Raw genomic sequence first — 21,538 nt, forward strand, 5'->3', positions numbered from 1 at the left:
GCTACATAATTGGTCTGTTATCAGATAAGGGAATCAACAAGTTGCCTTCAGAGCCCCATTTCTGTAATTATTAGCTTGTCTACTTCTGGCCCTATTAAGGTAAGTGTGTCTCTGGAGACGTCCTGCTGAGTGCACAGACCAAGCAGGCCTGTGTGTCTGAGGTCTCTGGGGCCTGATGAGATAAAGGCACCTCTGCAAAAGGGCTGCACACAACAAAGCAGCAAGCAGAGTAGGCATCTGTGTGTGAATTTTCTCAGTGTGGTTACAGTCCATCACGGCCACATTGCCATTGTCCTGCACCGTTCCTCATTCCACTTTTCAATATTAGCACCAGAAGTTACTTTTGGATGTATGGGAATTGAAGAGACAAGTGGATGAGTCTGTGGTAGAAAACCCAACAGCTAAAACAACTGCACCTTTGAAGCTGGGCGACTGTGAGCTGAAGAAACTCTCTGATCATGTGAGAAAAGCAATGACTAACTAACAGAAGACTGTATGTTAGGCAAAGTAGATGGCTGTAAGAGGAGAGATCCATTCTAATGGATCCTGACCTTCTGCAGCCTTAGCTGTCTGGCCAAGTCCTTTGAAGTTTAATGGGGCACTGCATTTGTTTTAGTGTGGTATTTTAGTTCTCTATAGTAATGCGCTTCAATCTGTCAGGAAACATAACTAAAGTGGATTGCTTTGAGTTTGTGTGAGAGGATGAGAGCAAGCCAATTCAATATTACAAGTGCGGAAAAGAAGCAAAATCAGGGAAATAAAACAAACCAAAAATCATTAGGAAATACACATCAAGCCAAATGGAATCTTCAAGATGACCTTTTTGGATTATTTCAACTGTAGTAAAGGGGAGCAGATTTCTTAGTGAACATATTGTGAAATCATGAACACATCTTTTATGAACTGGTCTGAATTTTACTTCACTTTCTACTTGCAGTGCCCAAGGGCCTCGACCTTTAATTACAGAAATAAGCAAAGGTGTTTTTATTGTTTTATAAAATCCATTACAGATAATTATTCTTACCTGCTGTTAATGTGACACACACAACATTTTCTGGGTTTGTAATGGTGTGGTTCGATCACGGTTAGGAATGAACATGTACATGCCGAAAATGTATTTTGCACTTTTTGAATAGCTTGAGCCATGAATGTAGGGAAGGCAAAGAGTTCACAAGCTGAGATTATTTTTAATTGTGACTGTTTGATGTACCGCAGCCATTCTCAATTTGGGGCCGCAGCACATTTAAGGGGGGGGGGGGGGAATGGACTGAAATCATAAAATATGTTTTATGCCTTTTTATGTAATCGTAAGGAAGAATAGAAGAAACCAACTAAACATGACTAGTTCAGAGGGAAGGGATCCCAAAAACTTTGGGCAGAGTCCTAAGGTTGGTGGGGGGGGGGGGGGGGGGGGGGCGCATAGCCAAAATGGCTGGTGTAGTGGATGGTATGACATTGTTTGATTCCAGCCTGCACTGAGAAGGTAAATGTTGCGGACTATTTGATGAAATGGTGCCTTGACTTTTATTGGGGACGAACTACTGTGGGCAGGCAAATCTGGGAGAATGCCTCAAAATTCCTTCAAGGGCTTTGATGAGGTCTGAAAAGACCCTGAAGGCTGCCAGATCCCGAAGAAGATCACGTCTATTGTGCAACAGGAAGGACAAAATCTACAGTATGTCCCTGCATCTGCTGGGAGAAAGAAGCTGAGGAGGATCATTAAGATGGCTTTCCCCGCACCTCTGTAGGCCCTGCAATTTTGCTTCATTTTTTTTTCCCTTGAAGGTCTTGAATATCTGATGCCCTCCTCTTCCCATTCGGGCCTCCAAACAGTTACTCATTCATGTATTCCACCTGGGATCATGGAAAGTGATGGTGGAGCAAGGTGCTAAATAATAAGAGCAGCGATGAGTTTCACTGAGTTGACATGCAAGGAAGGATGTACTACTGTACGGCTCCATTTTCAGGTAGATTTATGAGGAGAAGCTATGGAGGGGCCAAGTCTTAATTATCAGTGGTTTAGATATTGCATTTGGTTCACAATTTTAGATTCACTGCATTCTCAGGACAACTCTTTATGATGCATATTTTAAAGTCTGGTCATGCCAGAAGCTTTTGAACCATGTAGCACCTTGACCATTTAAAGCAGTGATCTTCAAACTTTTTCTTTCCACCAACATACCATCTTAAGTCATCCCTATGCCATGAGGGATGACTTAAGCTGGTGTGTGAGTAAGAAGGGAAGGTTGAGAACCACTGCTGTAGACCCAATTGTGACTGAAATATTTTGTGTGAGAAAAATTGTCATTGGCCCATTTCCTTTGGAGTTCTGAAACGGTGCACATAATGAGTCACCGAGGTACAATTAAAACAGAAGTTTTCAAACTTTTTCTTTCCCCTTACATACCACCTGAAGCAATCCCTTACTCATCACAGAGCACCAGTGGCATAGGGATTGCATAAGGTGGTATGTGAGTGGAAAGAAAAGGTTTGAAAACTAATGGTTTAAAGAAAATAGAATCCTTCACGCCCAACTGAGCACGGAGAAAGGGATGATGTCATAGGATGCATCCTCTATATCTTTCATCCAGGCATTTGGACTTAGACCAGTACTTTTGTTCAATAAACAAGCTATATTTAGAATGAGTTATGTTCCACTGAGATAAGGGAAAGATTGCAATGTGATTGAATTGCTATTACAGAAGAATTATGCAGGTCAATTAAATCTGTTTCATCCTTATTAATATTGTTTGCAATTTAAATTGAGATCATGAGGATCTCTCCGAAGGTCTCATGTTTTGGATCATGGTTAATTTTATCCTCGGTAAAGACGAAAAATAATCAGTTAAGAATTCCATGGCTAATAGTCAGCTTCTTGATTGGGCTCAAGAGCCATTGGTCTCCACCTGCAGTCAAACACGCCATCATATTGATCATGAGCAAAGACCACTCATGACCTCAGCAGGCAGTCAATAACCTGTACCATGGGGGAGGAATAAAGCCTTGTCATATGACCTGCTTCCCTGGATAGGAAGGAAGAAATCCAGAAAGTCGCCACACACACACTGTGCAGTATTGCTTGATGAAGCCTTCCTGAGAATCCTTCAGTGGCCCAAAAACAAAATCCTGAGAGCCGAGCAAAAGCATCCCTGCACCCTGTTCGTTTTTCCTCCCGCCCACGCCCCCACCTTATAGTAATTAAAACAATGTTCCAACTGCTGCTTTATTATAACCATTTTTTTGCCACAACGAGGAGAATTAATAGAAGACATCGTCTTTTCTGTAAGGGGATAAGGCGGGCCATTTTTCTCCCAATGCACTAATTGGTTGTATTTGTTAAATGATTTCGCTGCGATGTTTAGGAGTCCATTGTTATCTCTATCGATGCATGGAACCCCCCCCCCCCCCCCCCCCCCCACAGCGTGACCCATCTCAAGGATTCTGCATTTCCAATTCTTGCGCGCTTTGTTCCTTTATTACTGTATCACGGAGGTATTTTGTTTCATCCTATCTTTGCAAAAATGCATTCCAGTCGGGGTGTTTACATGGCCGGTTCCTGCTTTCTGCTTGGGGTTAGATTTGACTGACAGTTTTGTACAGTCATTGTTTTGAAGCAATTTATTGGTGCAAACTGTACAGAGAGAGAGAGAGAGAGAGAGAGAAAACAACTTGCATCTCAACATCGTGTTGATACATTTCTGGGACATCAGAGGGCGAATTACTTTGAAGTGCATCGTGTTTCTGGGCGCAAATAGGTCAAAGAAAAACGCGTTCGCTTCTGTTCCACCTTTACGAAGTTCGATCTCAATGACACTTCAAAACTTTTGGCCATAAAGTTCACTTTAGGGATATTTTTGGTAAGAGGGTAATGCGAAGAGATCACTCAGCTTTTGATTGCAAGTTTCGAGATCTGATACGAAGATGTTCTTTGTAGAATTCCAACCCTCCGTGGACAAGTGGGAGATTCAAATGCACCGAGAAGGCAAATGTTGCGGACCATTTGATGCCTTGACTTTTAATGGGGACGAATGACTGTGGGCGGGCAAATCTGGGAGAATGCCTCAAAATTCCTCAGATTTATTTTAAGTCAAAGGGCTTTGATGAGGTCTGCCAGATCCCGAAGAAGGTGATTCACGTCTATGGTGCAACAGGATTTTTGTCACGTTTCTATTCGGACGACGAAGAGCAGCGAAGAAGTGATACAGTTTTTGTATCAGGGTTTTAACTTAACCTGATGCCGAGAGTATGTAGATGTTTAGAGGAGAAATGCCCCTGAGCAGCTCGTTTTTAAAGGGCAGCTTTGGAAGGCAAGTTGATTCCCCCACCCCCCCCAGACCTCCACACACCGTTCAGAGGTATCTCATCAACCCGTGGTTCATACATTTTATGAAGCTTGTCCTTTTTAAAATAAAACCACGACTGACCATCTAAATAAATGGTATATTTTATTAAAACGAGAGTGCAGGAACAATGCAGACGAAATAACATTTCGAAAGAGTCTGCCCAACACGATGGAATATAAATCTCGGCAAGTGACTAAAACTCTCTGGGGTTGGGATGTGCCGGGGAGAAACGTGCGCCACCGAGGTCAAGTCCATTTCTTTGTAACGCAGAAGCCGAGTAAAAAGGCTTGAACACGGCAGGGGAGGGAAACCACTGTTTGCAACGATCTTTAGAGAGAAATTTTAGGGAAGAGGATGGTTTAGAAACAAGGAACATCGCTGAAAATTGAAATGACCCGCTGAATTCCTCCAGCGGGTTGTGTTCCCCCGTCTCTCTCTCTCTCTCTCTGTTGCGCGGCGGTTTGGGTACAAGGTGTCCGCGTCCACCTGCCCAGGGAACGTCGCCCCTGAGCCAGTGTCTGGTTATTTTGTTTTGTCGAGAATCGCCCCCACCCCCTCCAGCCTTGCTCTCCATCTGATCTCGCCGCTTCTTTGTTCAGCTCACCGAACTGTGCGGGTCGGTGAAGGAGGACGCGCTAAGAGTGCTTTCGGCTTTCAACATCCCGTCCGCCACGGTCCACGCTCCGATCGCCGGCATAGCCAACCCGCGGGCAACCTGGGCTTTCTACCCCAGACCTCGCTTGGATCACCCCGGCGTCGCCAAAACCCGAGCCAAACTCTAAATCCCCGCCGGGACCGCGCTCGCCCCGCGGCGGAGGTCGGCTCTTTCCAACCCTGCGATCCTGTGGATTTGGGCGACCGAGCGTGAAATATATCGATTTCTAGGAAACGGACACGATCCAAATGAAAAGATCTCCTTTAACTGGGAATTTAAAATAAAATTACACCTTATATATAATGTAGATATTAAAAATAAACACATTTTCATTGCAAACAGATCGCTTGTATCTCTGTGTCTTCGTTGTGTGGGTGGACAGTGCTTCTTTCTCAGTTGATATCTCTTCAGACCCCCCCCAAATAAAAGCCACCTCTTCTACGCAAGAACCGACGGACACATTCAGAAGGGAAGACTTCATGCATTTATCAGACGGCTTCTTCGGTGCTTTAATTTACCAAAAAAATCCTTTTGAAAACGAAACTTGCGGTTTTGTTTAAATGTATCGACCTTTTTCGGTGCGGACATAATTTCAAATCCCTGCTGCATTGACTTGGTGGATTTTGCAGCCGCTGGCTCGAACAACGCTTCACCCAGAGTCAGTTTATTCCCCCCCACTCCCCTCTCAACGAATAGATTGGAAAGGAAAAACATTCCTCTGGAATAGAAATCCAGAGCACAACGAAGTCTCGCGTTTAGTTTACATCTGCAACTATTTATCTGCAATAACTCACTTTGAGTGCATTCGGAGCCGCGAAGAATAAAGCACAATTTCAAATCACCCCACGTCTGCAACTATTCGGCACTGCCGCGGCCCCCCTTTGTCTCTTTTTTTTCATGGACTGCTCATTGAGTACAGCCTGACTTTCTCTTCTGGGGCTTATTTGACTCGATGGCTGAGATTTCCATCCTTCACACCCGGAGTGTGCGGCCGCTCCGTATTTAAAGGATCGTGGTGGCGGGGGGGGGGGGGGGGGGGGAAGAGTCGAAAGCAACATTTCGTCCTTCAGGTATGAGTGGAGGGGTCCCAACGCCCATCTCTGTGCATTTCCGACAATCACAGCGTCTGCAGACTTCACTCGCACTCAGAACGCACCGACCTCGAAATCAAAATCGCTCCCCCTAAATAGGCATCCCCCCCCCCCCTCATTGGGCGGTCAATGTTACCGGGCCGGTTCCTCCTTTATTAAATGAAAATCATCGCATCTTTTACACCCCTGGGTCCGATCCCCGTGCACATACATCTTCCTGACCTTGTCTGCCCCGCAGGATGCAATCGCCCCCAGCCAACTCCTTCCAAACCGGTTAAAAACGCTGGAGGAACTCGGTACTTTATGTCCGAGAAAGTGAGAGCGAATGAGGACTTCTTCAGGGTCGACCTCCCTCACCGAGATTTCGCGGTAGACAGAAGTAAAACACAAAAGTTTGCAGACACCGTGGTTGAAGTGTAACAAAAAGTGCCGGTTAAACGGTGTCCTTTAACCAACTCAGAGCCCCTCCTCCAAGATCCTCCAACCTTGCTGCTGGCTGCAGGTTTAAACCTCGTCGCTGTATTTTCATGAACGAGCTTTAGTCTTAACTCGATTCGTTTATTATCCCTCCCAAAGTGCGTTGAATGCTGGCCATTGGCCCTTCTGTCCGCTTTCTCTGCTTGAGGAGCCGTGCCCCCCCCCCCCCCCCCCACCAAAGCTCCTTCATTGCTCCGTGCGCAGCGAAGCCGCTCTGCGATGCGAGCACCGGAGTTGAATTAAAACCTCAAAAGGCTGGGGAAACTCAGTGTTGATCCCAAAAACCGTTGGTTCTGAACCTTTCTATAAAGTGACCCGCTGAGTCTCCCCAACTTTGTTTTTGGAGTCAGAAATCAGAACAAATGCTCAGAAAATTAGACAGACACCGTTTCCTGGACTTGTCTCCGTGGGCGGGTGTTCAGTTCCTCAACTCATGTCCGTCTATCTCTCCAACAACAAGTAGCCCTTCTCTCTCCCCCCCCCCACCCCCCTACCCCGCCCCTCTCTGATTTCCTTCCCCAACCCCGAAGTAAAATCGGGTTGGTTTTGAAATCCAACGCACTCATCCACTCCGATTCGCATTCTACCTGTCCTGACTTGCTCCCCCAGCCAAGGCGCCGGCAGTGCTCGTGGGTTTGAGTTGCGAGCGTCTCGCTGGGCGTGCCGCGGTGGTGGCGGTGGTTGGTGGGGTGGCGGCCGAGGGAGGAGGAGACTCGACTCATTGGAGCATTGCTGGCTGAGACTCGCGGTGACCAGTGCGGTGCATGCACACTCTCACACCGCGGCCGCGGCTGGGAAGTCAACCGGCAGGTGAGCGATCCTTGTATTGGCTTCAAGTTGACGGAGGAATAGATATATTTTTAAAAATACCATCTCTAGAAGTGGGACTGGGTGCATTCGGGTTCACGAAGTTTCCCTGGAGTATCCTGGATTATTTCCACCCCCCTCCCCTTAAAGGATAGTTCGGGTGAAGTTGGATTGGAGCGCAGCTTTTGGAGGGGGAGGGAGAATGAGGCTTGTTTATTGTCCGGTGGCTGCAAAATTCAGAACCACATGTACGTAGGCGACCGAGCGATAGATGGAGCGGCCGCCTCTTCACACGCACCTCCAAGTCTTCATGCTGTCATCTATCATGCCCGCTTCTCACGACGCTTCTGCTTTGATTGTCTTTTTGCGCCCTCGGCGCCGTAAAGCCCCGCATCTACTTTCTCTTGTCACTAAAATCCTCTCCAGCCTAATCCCCCCCGATCGCCTTTCGACTGCGATTTAAACGTGGGCAGCAAACCTTCTCCCCCCCCCCCCTTTTTTTTCCTTTGGAACGTGAGCTACAAATGGAGAAGTCGGGATTTTATTTTACGTTGTCACACCGGGCGAGTTGGAATTGGTGCTTTGTTCAAATCGTGCACGTTGATGCAGTTTTTTTATTTAAGAAAATGATAGGCAAACGTGCATAAAATGAGGATGGATTTGATAATAGAATTAAAACAGGACAGTTTGCAGACACCGTGGTTGGAGTAAAAACAAAATGCTGGAGAATCTCAGCGGATCCAACTAATGTAGCAAAGTACCTAGTCTGAATGTAGCAAAGATAGATATAGTCTAACTTTATGTAGCAAAGATAGATATAGTCTAACTTTATGTAGCAAAGATAGATATAGTCTAACTTTATGTTAACAAAGATGTAGTCTAACTTTATGTTAACAAAGATGTAATCTAACTTTATGTTAACAAAGATGTAGTCTAACTTTATGTAGCAAAGATACCTAGTCTAACTTTATGTAGCAAAGATACCTAGTCTAACTTTATGTTGCAAAAATGGATACATAGTCTAACTTTATGTTGCAAAAATGGATACCTAGTCTAACTTTATGTTGCAAAAATGGATACCTAGTCTAACTTGATGTTGCAAAAATGGATACCTAGTCTAACTTGATGTAGCCAACGTTTCGGGCTTGAGCCCTTCATCAAGGTACGGATTTGGTCCTAACAATGCGTTTCATTACTCGATCTGTTGAACGCCGGGTGATGGGCGTGGACGGTGGAGAGTGTGCGCTGCCTTGCAGTCACCAGCACTGCTCCAGGCTCCCCGTCTCATGTGACCGAACGCCAGTGTGTAAACAAGTAACATACACACTCGAGGAGGGGAGGGTGAGCTCGCGCGACCAATGCCGAGCGCCGGCGTCACCGCCTGCGGCGCTCCAGCTCGCTCGCCGGCCGGCCCCGCGCGTTGATCTCCCCCTCCCCTCCCGTTGGAGCCGCCGTCCGAGCAAGTGTCAATCAAACGCCGGGCCCAGATTGCGGTCTCTCCGGAGGCGGCTGCACTCTCTGGGCATCGTTTCCCAACCCTCCCCCCCTAGATATAAAACCACCCACAGCAGCAATGATTGCAGGCTCAGGACCGAAAAGTTCATCCGCGCTGCAATCCGACAAGAAATGCAGCAGGAGGATTTTAGAGGAGGAGGAGGGGGGGATGTTGCAGCGACTGGTCGGCCTTATCTGTGCATGGTGTCCGGGCTGCATCCGAGGCATGGAGGGGCTCCAGTCGGAGGGCGGCTGACAGTGCGTGACGCACTTGCCAGGTCGTGAAAGCGCTGCGCTCAGCAGTTTGGCGAGAACAATGGGGGGGGGGGGGGGAGGAAGAGCGGCGCAGGCCCGCTGCCGGGGCCCTCCCTCTGCACGGGGGGAGTAGGGGGGGGGGGGAGAAGAGCTGGTCGCTCTGGGCGTGCGGAAAGGAAGGAGGTGATTGGAGGAGTGTAGAGAGGAGATTTGAGTGGGATGTTGCCCGGTCTTCAGGAGATGAGTTTACAGGGAAAGATGAAACCGGTTGGGACTTCACTCCTCGGAGCCAAGAAGAATGAGGGGGGATTTGATGGAGGTTTACAAGATTATTTGCAGAGTGGGTGGCAGGAGGCTTTTTTTTGGGGGGGGGGTTCTCCACTCAGAGGGTGGTGGGAGTGTGGAATGATGTGGTGAAAGAATACGTCGGTGGGATTGGCGAGGTGGTGGTTGGCCCGGAGTAGAGGGGCCGAGTGGCCTGCTTTCCATGCCGTGCCTCGCAGGCTTTGGAACCATTTCCGCTCCAGTCAAGTGCCCCCCCCCCCCCCCCCCCGCAGCAAGCAAAGCGGCCTGAACTTACCCAGCATCTTGCTGGAGAACCTCCGCAGGTCAAACCGTGTCCTTGAACGTTGCAAAGTTAAAGATACTTAAATGAGGTTTGGGGTGCGAGCCCTTTATGGGTTTCTCCAGGGTTGCGCTTTGACGTCTATCACGGTGTCTGCGGACTTTGTTGCTTTACTTTTGACGTTAGTTAGTTAAGTGAGTGAATTAAAAGGGGAGGATACCAATTGGAAGAAGGAAAATGACATTTTGAAAATGTTACAAGGTCCACTGCAAGGGGCAGATCTGGGAGTACCTTGTAACCATATAGCCCCTTTCATACTAGCACTTGAAAGATAATTTACCGAGTCACCCGCCAGTGTGAACACTCCCAACCTAGTTTTGGGGGTCAAAATCAACCTGGACTGATGCCTAGGGGAGGCAGTATCAGAGCTGGGATTGTTTTGTCCTGGTTTCAGTGTGAACGGTGTGCTGGGTCCCATGAGTGATGCACTGATGATGTTCTTGTGTGCGTGGGAGGTTCTTAAAGAGGCAGGGAATGAAAAGAGCAAAAAGGTGAGATCACAGCGGAGAACACTGTTAACTAGCATACTGGAAAGCGTGCGGAAAGAACAACAGGAACTTGTTTGAATGACAATAAGCAGTCCACATGCTGTTCATCAAATTGAACATCTGTGATATGGAGTAAAAACAAATCCTCAATTCCTTCTAGCAGTCCTGATGTTGGGTGGCAAGATACCATTTTTACGCGTTTCATTGCCAGTGCGACTTTCCCATGCTCGTATATGTTTTATTCCTGCTATCCACTTCCCCCGCTCGCTATAAACTATGTGTGTGTGTTATCCCTGTTATCATTTGTAAATAAAATCATTTATTACAAAACTGCATTCAGAATCCTTGCTTTTGAGACCCATTGAATGTTTTCTCACTCACTCACACACACACCTCCTGCACCCCCCTCCCCCCACCCCAGAGAGGTGTGGGTAATCTCCTTAGGTAACACATGCACTGCCTGCAAGTATGTAAAATGTCACTCAGGATGCCACCACTCAGGTTAGCCCCCCCCACCCCCCAAGCTCTGGGATACTGGGTAGGTAATGTGAAAGGGCACGCAGGACCGGTTTTTCTTGGTCCAGTGTCCAGTACTGGTATTTCAAAATGGATTGTTCACCTGCCAATTTAGCGGGTTGCCAAATAGTCATGACCAACATCCTCCCAGGTCGATGCTTTTGGGGTTTCTAGAATTAACCCATTGTGATTTGTTGGGCTGATCGGTGAAGATTGAGTCCCACATAGAAATGTGCACTGGATATAATGTTGCTGGACTTGAGTGTGAGGAAATTCTGCAAATTCTGGGAGAACAAATAAGTGACCAGAAATGGATCAGAGGTACCCTTGCATGTAGAATGGGTAGCTGATAGGCAGGGAGGGTATTATGGATACATTAATCGGGCAAAGCTCTCTTTAACTGTATCTATGCAGTAAACCTGTACTAAAATAGATGTTAACTTTGCTTGTGCCATACTGACTCGATATGTTCAGGAATTCTTTTCATTACTTAATTTTTCTCTCCTGATGGTAAAATGCATTATCTTAATAGCATTAATTGCTAGTTGTGATTTTTAAATTTAAAAAAAAGGGACCCCCCCCCCTACTAATCCTACCCCTCCCACTAAACAAGGTTAACCTGCATATAGTAAGTAGATATGAATCAAATCACAACTCTCGGACATCAGATGGGAATCCTCAGATTGTTCACGTAACTAAATCTTCAGGTTGTGATAGTAATCCATGAATGGGCCTCGTATCTTGTCGATCACATCATCTTGTTTAGTGGGAGGGGTAAGGATAAGTTGGGGTTCTTTTTACTTTCACTTCTCGAGAAAACCAGGCTATTGGAGACAACAGTAATCACATTGTTATAGAATAGGATGAAGATTTATAGGCCCTATATGGGATTCTGAATTCTATCCTATTATTTTCTGTTTAACATCAGAATCTGAGGTTTAGAGCAAGATATGTTGCCTGATAACTATGGTTTATATTCTGTATTACAATTTATGTTATGTATATACTATGAATTGATTTATGTAATCAGTTAGAAATCATGTACAAAGGGGTTTTTCCATTAAAATCAATAACAATATTTTAAAAAGAAAAAAAGTGATTTCAAAAAAAATTGATTCAAAACAAATAAGTAACTTTGTAGGGATATTCAAATGATTAAACATGCATTGAATTGGCGTGGTTTAACATTGTGGAGAAGTTTGCACAGAGTAAATAATGAGAAATTGTGGTGGCTACAGAGTTAGGGGGACGAATTTGGGGAGATAGAGGGAGGAGGGGTGGAAAGCCACGAAGATCAAGCCGATGTGACAAGTCGCTTTGAATGAAATGCACTATTTCACCTGTTAGAATGGTGTGTGGCCTTTCCATTGTGACCTTTTACATGGGATTTGGGCAAATGAGAGGGAAAAGGATTGAAGGGACATGGTTATGCTTAATCATGTAACAATAAAACTGTCCAAGAAGCAACGGTGCAATAATGACTTAAAATCACAAAGGTCGAGTAAGCAGAGAAATGGGAAGTGCGATGGAGTGGGACTCTGGATTATTCTTCAAAAGTATGCGCAGGTGTCCACTAGACTGAATGTCCTTTTGGGCTATTGTGTTCTGTGGTTCAGAACAGTGTAAATCATTAAGCTGTTCAATAGATGCACATTTTCACAGCAAAACCAGGCTGTGAAGGTTTTTAAGGATTAATGACTGTCGAGCAACTTTGTTTTTTTCAGTGTTTTACCATATGATCTCCAAACAATTTACTGCCATTACCTTAAAAACTTGCTTAAATTTGACCAAGCTGACAAATCAGTTGCCTAAGGCATTCATGTGAAGCAGTCTTGGCAAGTGTGTACGTTTGTCTTGGCGCCAGGATTGACTATAAATGCAGTGCAGGTTCCCAATTTCTGATCTTTTCAGGCTAATCCCAACCAACAATAACATGCTCTGTTTAATCCCGGCATTTGACCTAAATTTCATATCAGTATCTGTCCTGCTGTGTTTTATCTCACCTCCACTACGATGAATGCCCTCTCAGAAACTGTGTCTTATTCAGAATCTGGGAAGAAGAGTCTATTCGTAACGCTGCACATTTTTACTGACTAGGATTTAGAAGAACTTGAGATTGTGTCTGCATGTGATCCATATGGATTTTGTTTTAAAATTATTAGCACTTTCAAGTTGTAGACTGAATTTAATTGCACAATTCCCTCAATCTTTTTGTGAATAGTGCAATCAAAAATAGCAAATTTCTTGTCAAAAGTATTCATTTTTGCTGTCTTCTCTAAATAGGAAGAAAGGAAATTAGTGTGACATCAAGATCGATGTCACTGGAAACTGAAGACAACTATGTCGAGAGGTGAGCTTTCTGATCAAGGGTATTACCATTGTAGCACAGAGTGTGAAACTCTTCAGTTGTCTCCAAACTTCGTTACGACGTGTCCACTCTTTAATAGTAATTTTTTGCGTGGACCACATTCCTCTGTTCCCCCATCGTCGCGACCCAGCAGGTTTTCCAGCGGACGCTATTCTTTTGACGGGGACAGTGGACAAATGACTATGCCCATGGGCCACAACCAGTCCACACAGACTCCAAGCCTGGCTTGCCAAGCCATCCACCATGCACAGCACACCTTGGCACAAGTACAGCGTTTGCTGAACAGTGGTAAGAGTTTCCTTCTTTGGCATTGTGCAGAGAGGCAGACATTATCTGTTGTTTCTATTTTTAATATTTATAAATGGTGGGATCCTGAAATAAATTTACAGCAGCAGGTACCTAAAACTTAGACCAGTTTTCTATTCGATTATATTGCTCTGAGTGGGTGTGCATTTGTGAAACTGGGCAATGTTTTTCATCTCATTGCTCTTTTCTGTATATGACACACGGTGATTCTCAACCATGGCCTTCTTTCATGTGGGTCTTTAAAACTGTTAAAGTACTTCAAAATAGATAAAACTGTGTTTCTTGGAGAGCTGCCTTTGACTTTAAAATGTTGCTCAGCCATTGCCACTAGTGGGCCATGGCACATTAGGCCAGAAGCCAGGTGGGCCTTGGAATGAAAAAGGTTGAGAACCAATTTGTATGCCAACTTGGGACATTTTGAATGAACTAATTTTCCTCAACCTGTAAAGATTTGTTCATTGTTTGGAGCCACGATAACAGGTGGCTTAGGTTTCAGTGTAGTACCTGGACAAATAGTGAAAGGGCAATAGATTATCAATCTATGCATGTATAATCAGTGAGGTACATTGGTTATTATTGAAATGTTAACCAGCATATCTAGAAACAAAACAATATATAAACAAAATGTAGGTTCTGAATGAAAATTTCTTTAGGTTCCATGTCAAGACAAAAATTAAGCATCTTTACACGGAGTTTTGTATGTTTATTTCACTCTTACAAAGAGATGTTTGTTCAGTATACTTGATAATAGAGTTGGACTTTACACATCCAAAACCAGTTAACACACAAGGCTTAATTGTGCCATTTCCATGAGTGATTCTCAAGTTAAATCTTCAAGTAAATGCAGCTGTAATCAAAACAAAACCAGGTGTGGAAAAGGCCATAAAAACTGTGCTTTCAGTCATTACACAGTTATAGTGTACGCTGACTGCCCAGCATTTTTATTTTGCCCGTCGTGACAGTGTATGGGCCCTGAAAACTATTGTGGTGCAGTCAAAATAAAGGCGAGGATTGTTTGTGCGGAACACTTGTATGTGCTACCTCCGCATTAGGCTCTATTTGTTGGCAATTCCTCTACTGTTGTAGATGATTAGATTTTATCTGGAATTCACATTCATAACTTTTCAACTATAACTGCAGAGGAACTCGTACATTATTTTGTTTACACTAATTGCGTTTGCAATTATGGAGGATTGTCACAAAATAAATGAGTTTTACAAGGATGAAGGAGAAGCGTATCTTGGTTTACTAGAAATGATGGTAAGTAAATGATTGGCTGATTGCAAGGATTTGCTTTTGATATATACAACAGTGTCTGAATTATGCCATCCAGTTGTTTGTGGGCCTCTATTTATTTTGCACCATTCGGCTCCACAGGCCACCTCGCTGCCTTCAGATAACCACTCAATGCTTTTACCTGTTCATCCCTGAATTGGCACATTAGCCGGACATGCCTCATTTCTTTATCTGCACCTGAATTGTGATACTGATGCCCGAGGACAAATTTAAAGACAATCCACGAGTTTCTCTAGACTGTTTGGCATCAATCACTTTTGGAATCGCAGCCAATTTCACCAGTTGTAAATTTGAGCTACTGTGTATTTAAGGGCCAGGCATTAGGAATATAGTGGGTGTATTTTTCAGAAGATCATGTGCTCTTTGTTATGTATTGAAAACCTTGCTTAAAGCAAAGATCCGTAAATTGATGGAACGTGGATGATCTGTTACTTGGTTTTTGGCTTCCTCTAATTGAAGTGGAAGACTAAAATGTACAAGTTCTTGCAGAACTCCTTATGAACACTTATTTTCATCTTTCATGTAGTAAGAAGCAGCTGCAATTTTGTTGCATCTTTCTTTGCCTGGAATGGAGAGGAGCCTAAAAATAAATCTGGCATTAGCACTGAATAGATCTTGAGGCCTGCTTTTTGGTAAGGGTCAATGCCATCTGATGCATTCCAAGCCCTGCCAATGCCTAATGTTTCTGGATGTTTGAATTTAATACATCGCAGTTGAAGTTTCATGTTTTGGATCATTGCCTTTAACATGCCGTGGTGATCTCTAACTGCGGGCAGCAAACAGTAAACCAAGTAATTCTTCGAGCCAAACAGAACTAATGAGGCCTTTCATTCTTTGCATTAATTAGTTTTTACTCTATGGTGGGAGGACCTACCTTGGGTTATCTCATTTTTCTCTGATGGAAAGTTTATGGAAAACGCGTTACTTTTGGGGCTGCTGCCCCCAATTTAAAGTTCGCTTTCAATAATCGTCTTTTTGACCCCTCAGAATTGCGTTACAGAGATCAATATATGAGATGTAGCTAAACAGTGATTCTGGGCACATGAAGAGGAATAATAATTAGAGACTTTTGTTCTTAATGGAACAAATGTGTTTCAACATACATTTAAAAAGTTATATTCCAGCTTAAGTTAAAGCCTCACTGAGTTTTATGGAGAAAAAAAGATCCGAGATGGGGAGCAGAGCATCTGTAGTCCTGCTGCTCTGGGGACATTAGCCCTTTTTACACAGAGATCCTGCATCACTGCCATAAAGAAGACCCCTCATTAAACCGGCTCTGCTTTTATTTACACACACTGAAGCAAACAACACTGCCATAATGCTGCCCCACTGTCATTTTACACAGCATCTCAGAAGCAAAAGAGGCCTGATGTGTAACACAACAGGGTCAGCACCCCTTTCCTGTCCTGGTCCCGGCCCTTTTTACACAGACGTCAAAGTGGCACTGTGACAACCTCTGCTGTCAGCTTAAAGGCGGGACTGTGTTCGTACCATTTACACAGAACGGCGTGGTGCAATAAATGCACAATATTCCTGCCTTGAAGAGGCTGCTTAAGAGGGGTTACAGGTTCAATCGAGATCTCTGAAGCTGTGTGTGTGTGTGTAGTTTGCATGTTTTCTCTAAGATCATGTGTTTCCTCCTCTCAAGGACCTGCTGGAAGATTAATAGGCTACCATCATTTACAGGGTAGGCTAATGGCAAAAAGAATCAAAGGAGAATTGATTTTCTTTAGAGTTCACTTAACTAGAGACGTATTATGGACACTCAGCATCTCCTCACTTGTCAGGAAGGCACAACAGTGACTTCACTTCCTGAAAAGACTAAAGTGGGCAAGGCTACCGGCCACCATCATGTCAACCTTCCTCAGACCTTCCCGACCAGCTGCATCACCGTGTGGTATGGTTGCTGCAGAGAAATAGATCAGAGGTCAATCCACGGGCACATAAGAGTAGCAGAGAGGATCAATGGAGTCTCCCTCTCATCGATGTGATCTACCAAGATCGTTGTCTGAAGAGGGTACACAAAATCATTGAGGACCCCTTCCACTCTTGCACGCAACGTCTTTCAGCTGCTCCCACCGGGAAAGAGATACAAGAGAATTAAAGCCAGCACCACCAGGCTGAGGAACACCTTCTTCCCACGGGCAGTGAGAATGCTGAACGGCCGAGGGAACTGACCACCCGAGACTCTCACATTCATGAAACAATATTTATTTCTCTAGATGAAGCCTTGTCCTGCCTATGTATTGTTTGTCTGGTTGTGTGTCTGCATGTTTTGCATTGAAAAACCAGAGAACACCAGATGACAATAAACTTGACTTGATTTTCATGTGTGAGAGAATACGTTGTAGGGAAATAAGGAGAGGGGGGAAATTGGACTCCATTGAGTCAAAGTCGCTTGTGCGATGTGTCATGGAACGCATCACTGTCAGAGGCCAAAATTATTGGCATGCTTTGCATAATGCATTATTTTGTTTAACACCCTTATTCTATCTTCAGCAGACACGTTCAAAAGTAAAATGAGAGAGTAGGTTTTCCACACACCATTAGAAAACGCAGTATTGTTAACCATTTAGTGAATCTACAGCTCCTCGTCCTGGCACGAGGCTCGTGAACAACAGGCTCCACAAATTAAATTGTGCGCATGTTACTAATTCCGTTTGGATTACACCTTTAAAAAAAAATTCTACTTTAGTAATAAGTACTGCCGCAGAAAAACCGATCTGAAAGCCCCAGCTTAATTTCACTATTAACCACTTAACCACAGTATTAATTTCTTAAATTACTGAATCTTTCTGGGTTCTAAAATGTCAGCATGGGCTGGAAAACCATCAGCATCGTAAGTGCATGGATTGAACTGCTAACTCCATTCTGTTAGCCACATATCCCAGTTTCAGCCACAGCTTGAGCTATATGAGCTCTTTCTGCTTTAACTCTGCATTCGAGCTGACCCAGTAGCCATATTTTGTATCTGTTCACTGGAATTTGAAACTGCCTGCAGCAGTCTTATTCAAACCAGTTATTTTGTATCAAACTGGCCACGTGCAAGTGAAAATTAAGTCATGAACCAAAGAGACTTCTGGTAGATTGATTCAAAAGTTAATCACTCTTTGCTTATGGAGATTGTTTGCGCCAACGTCCACCTGTGTGGAGTCGATGTTCTGAATGGAGCGCAGGCAGAGCAAACCCTTTCCGTCCCAGCCGACCACCTCAGCATAATTGGAGCACTCATTATAAACTGTCGACTAATTCTATGAATTTTTAGCTTGTTGATTTTTTGTTCACCTTTGTTATGCAGGCAGAAGATCCCTCATTCTATCACCGGGCCACTGCCCTGTGTCTTATCGCTAATGCTGTGCTGCAGTTGACTTTTCAAGCAGGACTGCAGAGGGTAATTACTGGTTAAATGCAGCTTTTTCTTCATTGTATAGAAGAGGCTGTGATTGGGCTGTTGTGAATGTGCAGTAAAAAAAAAGCCATTTGTTCAGAATAGCAGAGAAGGGGGTTGTTGCTTCAGTAGTCAACAGGCTCTCCAATTTAGAAGTATGGTCAATCACCCCCCCCCCCCCACCCCCCAAAGAAAATCTGTAGACATTGTGGTTGAAGTAAAAGCACAAAATGCTGGAGAAGCTCAGGAGGTCCAACAGCGTCCGTTATGTAGCAAAGGGAAAGATCAGGAAGGCTCTCCTATTTAACCAGCAGTGCTCTCTTAATTTTTTTTTTGCGTGTGGCTGAGCTTTTTCTTATTTGACAGTACATTTAGCTTCAGTTTATCGTCACCAAACAAATGTGAAGGAAAACTGAAAGGATTCTATCTAGGATTTCAAATCGACCACTTGTCCTTTATGCTCCAGTAATTAATCTCAGCCACAGCTAACCTGTGACATTATGTAAGTAATCAGAATTTGTGCTCTCCAGCTCTTTTGTCACTCAGCAGTATTATATTGACAATGGTGCTGATTGATTGGATGCTGGGATTACAACAAAATTTACATTGGGAATTCCTAAGACTACTGTTAAACATAGTTGAGTTTTCAGCTTGTATTTAATTTTGGTTATTAGAACCTCGGTGCCCTATTAGCAAAGTAAGACCCTTCTAACTTGGCAAAATTTCCCAAGGCACTTAACAGCAGCTGAATCAGATGAAAATTTGACTCTAAGCAAAGAGCGGAATTAGCGCAGGTGAATAAAGTTAGATTGTGGGGAGAGTTTTAAAGAGGGGCAAGAGGACCAGGGAGGGAGTTGTGGAGCCCTGGTGCCTGCAGAAAGGCACGGGGAACAGGTATTGCCTGTAAATCCAGTTTTGTAGAAAACACGACCAGGAGATAGTAAACTTGATGGAGGTAACAAAAAAGTACACAATTGGTAAGTCCATGGAAGGTTTGTGTATGAGAATGAGCATTTGAAATTCAAGCAGTGGGAAGCAATGTGGGTCAATGTGTGCACTGCAGGGTTAACATGATTAACGTGAGGTGGACTGACACAAATCTTCAGCACAGGTTTTTAACAAAAAGCAGTGGTTCTCAACCTTTTTCTTCCCACTTACATACCACTTTAAGTAATCGCAAAGTCAGTGCTCTGATTAATAAGGGATTGCTTAAGGTGATCTGTGAGTGGGAAGGGAAGGTTGAGAATCTCTGCTCTTGACCCAAATGCTTCTGAAATATTTTGCTTGAGAAAAATTGTCATTGGTCCATTTCCTTTGGAGTTAAGAAACTGTGCACATAACGAGTCAATTAGGGATGATTAAAACAGTGGTTTTCAAACTTTTTCTTTCCACCCACATACCACCTTAAGCAATCTCTTACTGATCACAGAGCACCGATGGCATAGGGAATACTTAAAGTAGTATGTGAGTGGAAAGAAAAAGGCTGAGAACCACTGGTTTAAAGCTTTGTTTTACCAAGGTCAAGAAATAGCAGCAGGAGTCAGTTGACTGGTTTGTTGAGGCTGCTCTGGCGTTCAATAAGATCATGGTTGATCGAGCTGTGGATTTGGCTCCATCCACCTGCCTTTTCCCCCCTCACCTTTAATTCCCTGCCATTGCGTTAATCTATCTGTGTCTTAAATACTTTTAATGAATCAGCCTCTACTACTTTCTTAGGCAGAGAATTTCACAGATTCACCTACTAACTGGGAGAAGCAGTTCTTCTTTATCTCTGTCATACATCTACAACCCTGAATCTACTATTCTAATTCATGCATTGGAATCTTATTTGGGGGTTGATTTCTCCTTCAGCAGAAAGTGTCAATCTGAATCAATACACTGTGATCTGTAAAAAAAAAACGAGTAATGGGGAGCTCTCCTGATGCTTTCAACATGGGATTAGTGGTCATAGATTCATACAGCATGATAAAAGTCCTTTGGTCCACTGCTTCTGCGCCATCTGTTCATGATGGTCACACTAATCCCATTTTATGCTCCCTACATTCCCATGAACTCCACCAAGATTCCATCACTCTCCAGCATACAGAGTAATTTACAGTGGCGAACTAACCTACCAACCTGTACGTCTTTGGGACGTGGGAGAAAATGGGAGCACTTTGAGGAGAACGTGCAAACTCCACACAAGCAGCTCTGGAGGTCAGGATTGCACCCGGATCACAGGAGCTGTGAGGTAGCAGCTCTACTGGATTCGCCTTTTTCCAAAATCTAAGCATTTTGTAAATAAACACGCAGCGCTCTCACAATGGTAATTTACAGTCACTGGGTTGGATTTTCCCCACAGGGAACTCCCAAGATTTAATTCGGCAACTGCAAGGAGCCACATGACCTCTCCGCAGGTATTCCCAAATGTAGAAGACCAAATCTCCCTGTAGCATGGTCTAACTACTCCAATGTAGGGACTGGATGAGGAATTCTAGAGTGGAGAATTAACCTTGGAGTTTTTAATCAGGCTGGAAGAAACTGTCAGTCAGGTTGACCTGATGCAAGTTCTTCTACCCTCTTCATTGCAATGAGAGAGTGAGTGAGAGAGAGAGAGAGAGAATCATTTTTCAGGTAAATTACTTTTTGTGAGTTTGCTAGAGTAAATCCATTTATTCCAATATCATTCACCCTTTTTGTTTTTATTAGTATTTCTACATTTACCTCTATTTTTAGTTAGATTAATTTTGGGGATTGTGAATGACATTCACAATCACCTGTTTTTTTTTTGCATCTAGTTCAGGTAAATAAGAAATCTGCAGTTGCTCAGGACCAGTGCAGCACATAGAAGTTCTGGAGAATCTCAGCAGGTCATGCAGCATCCATTGGAAGTAACCAACCTTCATGTGTGCTGAAAATCAGGGAGACACCTGAATCAGAAAGTTCAGGGTGGGTGAGGGGTGGGGGAAGAGGGATAAGAAAGCTCCTTCAGAGAGAGATATGTTGTTCCAGGACACCCACAGCTGATTCCTTTCTAATCAGCCACTTCAGTGTCTTGCTGACGAAACTTGCCCCGTCAGGGTTTTCCAGATGATAATCTCTTTCTTTCAGGTCATCACAGAGTTCCTTTTCGTTTCCCTTATTCCAAGTGAAATATTAGACAGCCAGTCCTCTCCTCTTGCATGAACCAAAAGGGCTTCAATCAGGCTGAATTCCAAAAGCTTGCCAGCTTGTCCTGTTTCAGTCCCAGTGACTTCTGCTGGCTGACACTTTCAAGTGATCTCTGCTTCTCTCTCTCTCTCTCTCTCTCTCTCTCTCTCTCACACACACACACTGAGACTGAGAGAAAGCCTGTTTGACTCTCTCTGCTTGCAAAACCACATGACCCTCTTACAACAGCAAAACTCTCCTGCAGACAATAGTGGTTCTTTCATCTGTTGCTTTGATAAA

The 21,538-nt window shown here is 44.1% G+C and overlaps 2 protein-coding genes across 9 annotated transcripts in view; both read left to right on the forward strand.

The window, feature by feature from the left end:
- The window catches only part of acoxl (acyl-CoA oxidase-like), a 434,711-nt gene extending 416,604 nt beyond the window's left edge, over positions 1-18,107 (forward strand). For 5 of the 7 annotated variants that reach the window (XM_069887663.1, XM_069887664.1, XM_069887661.1 and 2 more), the window contains one exon: positions 4,943-5,339. In XM_069887663.1, the coding sequence (XP_069743764.1) occupies positions 4,943-5,125 (183 nt within the window). In that variant the 3' untranslated portion in view covers positions 5,126-5,339. Of the gene's footprint in view, positions 1-4,942; positions 5,340-13,034; positions 13,102-18,019 lie in introns of those variants that run through there. The other 2 variants (XM_069887672.1, XM_069887669.1) reach the window with 2 other exon arrangements.
- Positions 13,110-21,538, forward strand: part of LOC138737124 (bcl-2-like protein 11) — a 65,419-nt gene continuing 56,990 nt past the window's right edge. Inside the window, exon 1 of one of the 2 annotated variants that reach the window (XM_069887677.1) lies at positions 13,110-13,407. In XM_069887677.1, coding sequence (XP_069743778.1) covers positions 13,296-13,407 — 112 coding nt within the window. In that variant the 5' untranslated portion in view covers positions 13,110-13,295. The remainder of the gene's footprint in view (positions 13,408-21,538) is intronic. The other variant, XM_069887676.1, reaches the window with a different exon arrangement.

This window comes from Narcine bancroftii, chromosome 6 (assembly GCF_036971445.1).
Source record: "Narcine bancroftii isolate sNarBan1 chromosome 6, sNarBan1.hap1, whole genome shotgun sequence".
Taxonomy (NCBI): Eukaryota; Metazoa; Chordata; class Chondrichthyes; order Torpediniformes; family Narcinidae; genus Narcine; species Narcine bancroftii.